Genomic DNA, 9,709 nt, shown 5'->3' on the forward strand with positions numbered 1-9,709 from the left:
TCCTTCCTTCCTTCCTTCCTTCCTTCCTTCCTTCCTTTTTCCCTTCCTATGCCAGTTCTGGGGCTTGAACTCAAGTTTAACATTCTTCCACTTTGAGCCACAGCACCACTTCTGACTTTTTGTGGTTAATTGAAGATAAGAGTCTCACGGACCTTCCTGCCTGTGCTGCCTTTGAACTGTGATCCTTAGGTCTTAGCTTCCTGAGTAGCTTGGATTGCATGAGTGAGCTACCAGTGACCAGGCTTTTTTTTTTTTTCTTTTTTGGCTTTTATTTTCTTTCTGTCTATCATGGGGCTTGAACTCAGGGCTGGCATTGTTCCTGAGTTTCCTCAGATCTCAGCCTCTGTAGCTAGACTTACAGGAGTAAGTGCCAACCTCTCTTAGCTTTTTATTTTTTTTTTTGTCAATCGTGGAGCTGGATCTCTGGTCCTGGGCACTGTTCCTGAACTCTTTAGCTCAAGGTGAGTGCTTTACCACTTGAGTCACATCATCACTTCCAGTTTTCTGGTGTAGATAAGAGTTATGGACTTTCCTGCCCGGGCTGGTTTTGAACTGTGATCCTCATATCTCAGCCTCCTCAGTAGCTAGGATTACAGGTATGAGTCACAGGCGCCCAGCTTTTAGTTTTAAAAGAAAAAAAATCAGAATTCTTCACACAATTTTGTGACATACTTTATAGTTCCAATATTTAAGATACCTGGTATTTTGCTGTTTCTTCTTTCTTTCCTCACAAATCTTTGGATAAAAAAAAAATCTCTCCATTACAACTGTCCTCAGATCTGGGCTGTCTTTTCTTCACATTTTGCCCTTATAAGGCTATCCTGTTTTATCACTTCCTGCTTCAGCTCCTGACTTTTCCTCTTTCCCTCTCCTTGTCCAGGGTGGATGCTTGCTCCCTGTGGCAGGACTGTAACTGTTCACAGCTGTCCCAGCTGTCCTGTCTCCTGTGGACCAGGAGCTGCTTAGAGTTTTAACTTTCATTTTACAAAGAACATGCTTGACTGTTGCAGCAGGCAAGTTATAACTGGCACTTACTTCTTGTTCTTCTAGAACACTGAAAATCTCCCACAGCACTTTAGAAAGGGGACCCTGACTGTGTTGAAGAAGAAGTGGGAGAACCCAGTGCCGGCAGCAGCAGAGTCACAGGCAGATCCTCCGCAAAACAGCTTTGAGGTTAGGCACCGAGCGGACCACCATCCTGCTGAAGTGAAAAGCAACTCCACTTCTGGAACCAGAGCTGACCTTAGATTCGGATCGCATCCTGAAGCCCTCACCCAGTGCCGGGATCCTTGCACGGAGGACAGTAAGGATCTTAAAGCCCAAACAACAGAAAGTAAAAAGATGGAAAATTGTCTAGGAGATTCCAAGCATGAAGTAGAGAGATGTGAAATGAGTGAAAACAGTGACACTTCAGGAAAAATAGAGAAATACAATGTTCCGCTGAACAGGCTTAAGATGATGTTTGAGAAAGGCGAAGCAACTCAGTCCAAGGTAAGAACTGGGCGAGTATAATATTTGAGAAACCCAATTCATGTACTAAACAAAGCTGTTTTTCTAATCTGGACAGCGGGAATAGAGTTGAATATGTGATCAGTAAATCTTTTGCTTCAAGTTAGATGAGTTAATATAAGGTCTCTGATGAGTTATTTACATAGATAATAAGATTGTGAGCTCTCCCTCCCCCCCCCTGCAATTTCACATTAAATCTAGTTCAAACTGGGATTTAATTTGATATCTAGAAATGAAGAGAGTTGTATACTGGATTGATTTTTTTTTTCATACACTTGCTCTTTTCATTTGTCTTCCTGTGCCTTTTGTCATCTGTAGCCTTGGGGGTGGAATTACTGCTGAATTGCCTTCTGCTTGGGCACAGCTGCAGCAGAGTGTTAAGGCCAAAGTTTAACATTAAAACTGAGAGTTGGTTGTCTCTTTGCTAGCTGAATCCCCTCTCTTCTTCTCAACTTCCTCATCTGTGCCTTCCAACAAATGTTTTTTATCAGCTAAAATCCTCTTTCTGGAAAACTCAATGAAGATAGCCAGACTAACTGTGGCTTTCAGGAGTTTTGACTTGCAAATGCATGGGTTGCATTTTCCTACAACTGCTAATGAAATTTGATCCTTCATGTGGATTGCAGACTGAGTCCCCAGAGGGAATTACTTAACTAGAAAATGAGTTACATATGCTAGGGACTTATAACACAGTCCAGAGGCCACAGTGCTGGTAAAAATTTCCAGTTTTCTCATTCTTTCCTACATATCTGGCCTTGTATGTGGGGATGGGTTTGTTATAACAGTCATTATAATGAAATAAACAGATCTGATGGGTAGCAAAGCCATCATTTACTCTGGATTCCATCTAGATGGGGAAGCTGGATTTTTTTTTCCCTTACAGCTAAACATTTGGCCTAAATCCCAATTATTTGTGAAGTAATAGCATGAAACATTCCTTCTGTGAAAAAAATGAAATAGATAACTCCTCCTGTAACCCTCAGTTTTGTTCCATGTGACATTATCAGTTCCTTCCCATAACTTGCTATGCCTGTTGTTTCCTGCCTAGCAAAGTTCTAATTGCTTGAGGCTCATTTCTGAAAGCCTAGGAAGAATTTTGAAAGACTAGTAAAGCTCGAATCCTTTGCTGTGCTTGAGCTTTAGTTCTGATTTAACACTGAAACCAGTTGGCAAGAGATGTAACCACAAAGCAGTTTTATGACTTTTCTTAAACTCTTTCCTCTCAATTTTTTTGTCCCCTAAGGCCTGCCAATTCCCTTTTTCCCATTTATGGCTTTAATTTTTTTTTTAAACAGGAAGAATTTTTAATGGAAGAGAAAAAATGTCAGAAATCCTAAATGGAGAGGAAGGGGCTTTGTAGTGACTCAAAGCACCATTGTAAGTCTCCTCCTCACAAACCCTGCAGGGGTAGGACAGCTGATGTCATGCCAGCACATACAATGTAGATTCAGTGCAAAAGGGCTTGTGCATGTCAAAACTAGCCTAAGGTAGGAAATGACTGGGACTGAAGCAAACAAAAATGCTGATTATGTGTAAGGATCTGGTGAGAGACTATTTTTTTCTCATAAATGTCTAGTTAGAGATGGGTCAGAACAAGTCTATTTCTTTCTGTATGCTTTGAGTAGAGGGGGAAAACATCCCTATGTAAAGAAAGATCCTACTACATTGCTGATGGCAGTAGGCTACTTGATGGCAGAACTTGTAGGAAGATGGATAGGTTCTAAGATTCACTTGGGCTTGTGTATTCATGTGTGTGCATACCTCTCTCTTTTTTTTTTTTTTACTTCCTGATTAAGTTTGTTAGCTAATGTGCAGCTTAGAGACTGGAAAGCATAACCACTGTTGGTTTTATAGCCTTTTCTAAACAAACATCATTATTCATGTTGGGGAAAGTTTTGTCTAGTATTTTAGTCAAACTGTTAAGAAAAGTTTTGTCTACTTTAGGTTGGGGACTAACTAATCAGTTTGAAATTAGGTTATGGTTATTGTGTCAGGATATGTTAGGTTAAAGATATAACATACCCTTAACATGGGTAAGGTTGTAATCAGGAAGTTACATACTTGGATCTTCAGAAGGAAATTGTGAGAAATATGGTTGGAATGCTCCTAAATCCTTCTAGAAGCAAGATTATACAAGTAAGTATATATTTCAGAGCCAATAAATTAGTACCTCAATGTGACAAAATGAAATTGTGTGCATCTTTGATTCCATAATTGAATTTTAGAGACCCAGACTGAATCTCAACTAACTAGCTGAGCAAGGTCAGGATATACATACCTAATGTCTTGTCCAAATCTTTTTTATCTTAATTATTTATACAAGGCAAAGATAACTGGCTGGCTGGAGTAAATCCCCCCCCTTCTCTCTCTCATGCCAGTACTGGGACTTGAACTCCGGCCCCTAGGTGTTGTCCCTTAGTTTTTTGTTCAAGGCTAGCACTAGTTATTTGAACCTTAGCTCCACTTCTGACTTTATGCTAGTTAGTTAGAGATAAGAGCCTGTAGATTTTCCTGCTTGGGCTGGTTTCAAACCTTGATCCTCATATCTTAGCCTCTTTAGTGTCTGGCATTGTAGGCTTGAGTCACTAAAGTGTCTGGCTTTTTTTCTTCCTTCCTTCCTTCCTTCCTTCTTTCCTTCCTTCCTTCTTTCCTTTTTCTTTCTTTCTTTCTCCTTCCTTCCTTCTTTCTTTCATTTTCCTTTCTTTCTTTCTTTCTCTTTCTTTTTCTCTCTTTCTCCTTCCTTCCTTCCTTCCTTCCTTCTTTCCTTCCTTCCTTCCTTCCTTCCTTCCTTTCTTTCTCTTTCTTTCAAAGTCTTATCTGTTTCTATAACTAAGAGCTGAATTCTATATTCAGATTCTAACATTAAATTCTTAACCACAGCTTCAGCCTTTGCTAGGTTATTTGCTTGATAAGACAATCTTCCTCACTCCCACAACCTGTGCTGAGGATGAAATCCAGGACCTTGTACATGTTAGGCAAGTGATGTACCACTGAGCTGCTCCCTGTTCCTATCCATTTATTCTTTCTACAGATGCTGACTACTCCTTTGTGCAGTAGTTCTTCTAGGAGAGGAATAAAAGAAAGGAAACAGGAAAGAGGGGAATCCTCCTTACCAAAACCCTAAAACATATAAGTACAGTGTCATCCTTTGGGTATACACCAATGATAAGAAGTAGTAATGATAACTTAGAGTCTCACATGGTGTACAACTTGAGTCATGCCCCCAGCCCAAGTTTTATTTACTCTGTGTGTGTGTTTGTGTGTATGTGTGCACACACACACGTGTGCCAGTCCTAGGGATTGAACTCAGAACATGGCTGCTATCCCTGAGCTTTTTTTGTTCTACCACTTGAGCCACACTCCACTTTCAGCTTTTTGGTGGTTAATTGAAGATAAGACTCTCACAGATTTGCTTGACTTTGGACTGTGATCCTTAGATCTCATCCTCCTGAGTAGCTAGGATTACAGTTATGAGCCACCAGAGCCCCCAGCTCCTTATTTACTCTTAATAGCCCTGAATGATTCTTTAGAATTTATGATAAAATGAATAATATATCCAAGTTTAAAGATGCCAATCAAGGAATTCTGATGTTTTCCACAATTTCTTGCTCTGAATGGCTATTCTTGATGTGTCAGAGAGACCAGTCATCTCTTCTGTGCTTATTTTAATGCTGATTGCTTATTGGTGTCTAGCCAGTTTCATTGCAGTAAAATGTGTTGAAAGGCAATGTCAGGAACTAGAACATTCTCTAGCATTGTTGGCTATGTTAGCTTGTGTGGGGGCCAAAAAGACTTCATCTGCTCCCTAAATATTACCATCTTTGCTTCCTGCTATTAGAATCATTCCTGCTTTAGACCAGGTAAGTGTGTGTCCATATGAATATATGACAGAGGCATTTCCTACAGCTTTCTAACTCATTGACAAGTTAAAATGAAAGAGAAATGCCCATTAAGATCATTGACATTGGGCTGGGAAGGTGGCTCAGTGTTTAGAGTGCTTGCCTTGCATGCATGAGACCCTGGGTTCAATTCCTCAGCACCACATAAGCAGAAAAAAGCTGAAGTGGCGCTGTGGCTCAAGTGGTAGAGCTCTAGCCTTGAGCTGAAGAACTGAGGAATAGTACCCAGGCCCAGAGTTCAAGCCTCACAACAGACCCCCCCCCCAAAAAAAAGGTCATTGACATGGGCTGAGCATGGTGGCACATGATTATAATCCTAGCTCTTCACAGGTAGGAAGGTTATGGTCCTGGGCCAGCCCTGGGAAAAGCAAGAGAAACAACCAAAAAGTAAAATGTATCGGGTTATTGCTCAGGTAGTAGAGTGAAGCCCTGAGTTTTAACTCCAAATAAAACATAAAAAATACAATAACATGTAGATCTTAGAATATATTAGACTTTGCCAGAAAACCACACAGACATCCAGGTACAAAAAACAAAAACAAAAAAAAAGTTTATTGCCAGTTAAGGGACCAGCAAGACCCCTTCTCACAAGAGAGGAGTGAGAAGAAGTGTGGCTATTGTCTGAGGGGACGTATATAACCCAGAAGGTTTAGGCTAGAAGGGGCTAGGAGGTAGAGACCCTGGCGTGGATGTGAGAACCGGGGACTTCGTCATGGTGGATTAGGATTTATGGCTGCTGCCCAAGTAGTAGATAAGGGATTTTGCAGCTGTCCAGACCTGAAGGTCACTCTCAGGGGCTCTTGCTGCCTTATATGGTGGTAGCTACCCCAGCGGAGTGCCATCTCAAGGCACAGTGGGTGTTGGAGGCTGATTATTTACTGCCTTTACTCTAGTTTTGCCTAGGAAAGGAGCATGCTAAGCCATCAGAAGGGGGCTTATTGGGCTTACAAGAATTATATGGTGTTTTGTTTTGGTATGTTTTATTGTAGGAGGATGTGGGGGGGGGTGTGATTGTGGTACTTGTACTAGGACTTGAGCTTAAGCCCTCAAGCTCTTGTTTAGCTTGTTCTACTTATAGCTGGTGCTTTACCACTTGAGCCACGTCTGGCATTTTGCTGGTTAGCTGGAAATAAGAGTCTCTCAGATTTGTGTGTCTGGACTTGCTTCAAACCTTAATCTTCGGATCTCAGCCTCCTAAGTAGCTAGATTTATAGGTGTGAGTCGTCATTGCCCAGTGATAATTCTTAAATATATTTAGCAATAATATTCAAGACCATTAAGCACTCTGCTGGCATGAGCCACCAGCACTTATATATGAGCTTTTTTTGTGTGCTTAAAACTAGTATTCTACCACTTGAGTTACAGCTCCACTTCCAGCTATTCAATGGTTTGTTGGAGTCTCAGGGGCTTTCCTACCTGGGCCAGCTCTAATGATCCTCAGATTTCAACCTCCTAAGTAGCTAGTATTACAATTGTGAGCCATCAGAGCTTGGCAGTATATGGACTGTTCTCAGTGAATATTACAATCCCACATTTTTAGATAGAAATAGTTGAGGTTAGAGAAGTTAACTCATACGTCCAGTGTCAAGTGACTAACTAATACTGGGACAAGGGTTGAATTTTGTAATAATCCATAACATTATCTTCATAGATATTATAGTAACTGTTTATTATTTAGAAACAACAGGTCATGATGGACTTCCTTATCTTTAAAATATAAGGAAACTGGAAGAAACTGAAAACACATTAACAGCTGTGTCCTCAGACATAAGCTCTCTATCTTCCCACATTTTATATTTAACTAAATGAAAGACATGAGGGAAACTGAGTGAAGAAATCTTACTAAAATTGTAGAATTAGAAGCTTATGGATTTGGAAAATCGGAATAGCTGTCTGAATAATAAACACACACAGAAAGGGAGGGAGATTGAGAGAGACAGACAGAAGGAGAGAGAGAGGGAGGTCTATATCCACATCCACATTCAGAAAGAAGAAAAGCCAAGTAAGCTAGGCATTGGCAACTCACATCTATAATTGGAGTTACTCAGGTGGCTGAGAGCTGAGAATTATTATTCAAAGCCAGCCCAGTCAGGAGAGTCCCTGAGATTCTTATTTTCAATTACATATATACATAATTTCTATGTTGTTGTAGTGACTATATCTTTTTTTTTTTTGTCTCTTCTGAGTTTTGAGTTCAGGGCCTGGGCACTGTCTCTTAGTCGCTTTGTACTCAAGGCTAGTGCTGTACCACTTGAGTGGTTAATTGGAGATAAGAGTCTCATCAGTGTTAGGAAAATGAAGAATGGAAAAGGAATAGGCCAGACTCAATTATCAACAGGCTAGTACTGTTTATTGCCAGTGAGGAACACAGACCTTCCTGTGCGATTGGAGGTTGTGCTAGGGACTAGATTTGGTGGCCATGTTTATATGGGGCTTAACAAGGAAGCAGAAAGTAAAAAAATTGGGCTATGGTCTCTTGGAGGCCAAGGGCACCGTCCTTGGCCAAACTCCATCTGTGGTAAGGGGCTATTGTTCCTGGGGACCAAGGGTGGGGTCTTGGCTAGGCCTAGAGTAGAATGCTCAGCCTGAAGTGATGGGGATTTTTGGCTGAGCCCAGGTGGAAATGGCCTGCCTGTGGATAAGCAGGTAAGGGTGTACCTGTTGCTTTGCTTGACCTAGGGGAATACAGCAGGAATCAATCCATCTTTAGGTACATAAAAAGACTGGGCCGTGAAGGGAGAGGCAAGTCCTTCAGTGGGGACTTTTCTGCCTGGGCTGGCTTCAAACCCCAATCCTCAGATCTCAGCCCCCCTGAGTAGCTAGGATTACAGGCCTGAGCCACCAGTGCCCAACTCACTATATGTCTTTGTTACATAGACCTAGCATCTTCCTACTTGATAATGGGCATAGTTATTCTTTGGTGGAAGTATATTTCACTAATAATCACTCTCCAATAATTTAGTTCTTTTCTAGCTTAATAGAAAAGTGCTAATGTCTTGGCAGAAATCTTTTCTTTCTTTTTTAATTTTCTTTGGTCTGTATTACTCATTTAATAGTATCACAGTCAGATGAACATTCTTTTTGTTTTGTTTTGTTTTGTTTTTGGTAAAATTTATTTATTTATTTTAATTTATTTTTGTTATTGTTCACGGGGCTTGAACTCTGGGCCTGGGTACTGTCCCTGAGCTCTACCACTTGAACCACAGTGCCACTTCCAGATGAACATTCTTCTTACTTATTTTCAGCTAGTTTTCAAAGAATAAACTATAGCACAATCTGGGCACATATTCCTAAAAGCTTTAGCAGCAATTAATTTTATCTTTTTTGTTGTTGTTGTTGTTTGGTTTTTTGTTTTGTTTTGTTTGGTTTGGTTTTTTGGTTGTTTGTGGGGCTTGAATTTAGGGTCTGAGAGCTATCCCTGAGTTTTTCACTCAAGGCTAGCACTCTACCACCTTGAGCCACAGCTCAAAGTTTCCTGGTGGTTAATTGGAGATAAGAGTCTCAGGGGCAGGGACTTTCCTTCTCAGGCTGGTGAATCACGATCTTCAAATCTCAACCTTTTGAGTACCTATGATTACAGGTATGAGAAACCAACACCCAACTAATTTTATTTTTATCTTTTTCTATTGACTTAATAGATATGAAGAATTACCAATCTTTCCTTCTCTGCTAATTGTAAGACTAACACTTTTTTCTTTTTTTTGGTAAGTTGTGGGCCTTGAACTCTGGGCCTGGGTGTTGTCCCTGAGCTCTTCACCTTAAGGCAAGTGGCTCGACCACTTGAACCACAGTGCCACTTCCAGTTTTCTAGTGGTTAATTGAAGATAAGAGTCTCATGGACTTTCTTTCCTGGGCTAGCTTTGAACTGTAATCCTTAGATCTCAGCCTCCTAAGTAGCTAGGATTACAGGCGTGAGCCACCGGCTTCCCACTAACACACAGTTTTTATTGGCCAGTCAGAAAAATGTGGAGGAATCCTAACACTTGTAGATAAATCCTCATTTTGTGTGTATTGTCATATAACTAAGATTTTTCTTTCTAGCAGAATCTCTAAAAAATAACTTTTTTAAAATTTTTTATTGTGAAAAATACTGTACAGAGGGGTTGGTTACAATTACATGGGCAAGATTAAAAAAGAACTTTTTATCTCTTAATATTTTTGAAAAACTAAGGCTGTACCTCATGATCTCTATGCGTACATAGTTTAACAAATCCCTAAAAGTCACCTTCTTCCTTTACCGTGGAAAGATGAGAGTCTGAAGGAAGATCAGTGTTGGGAAAGTTGTTTTTTTTTTTTTTTTT

The 9,709-nt window shown here is 40.4% G+C and overlaps 1 protein-coding gene across 3 annotated transcripts in view; it reads left to right on the forward strand.

Annotated features, from left to right (window-relative positions):
- Positions 1–887: 887 nt before the first annotated feature.
- Positions 888–9,709, forward strand: part of Lima1 (LIM domain and actin binding 1) — a 67,463-nt gene continuing 58,641 nt past the window's right edge. For all 3 annotated transcript variants that reach the window (XR_001175164.1, XM_013018789.1, XM_013018790.1), the window contains exon 1: positions 888–1,491. Coding sequence is in view for 2 of the 3 variants with exons in the window: in XM_013018789.1 (XP_012874243.1) it covers positions 1,342–1,491 (150 nt within the window). In the remaining variant the exon portion in view is untranslated. The remainder of the gene's footprint in view (positions 1,492–9,709) is intronic.

The sequence above is a fragment of the Dipodomys ordii genome, unplaced genomic scaffold (genome assembly GCF_000151885.1).
Source record: "Dipodomys ordii isolate 6190 unplaced genomic scaffold, Dord_2.0 Scaffold42, whole genome shotgun sequence".
NCBI lineage: Eukaryota > Metazoa > Chordata > Mammalia > Rodentia > Heteromyidae > Dipodomys > Dipodomys ordii.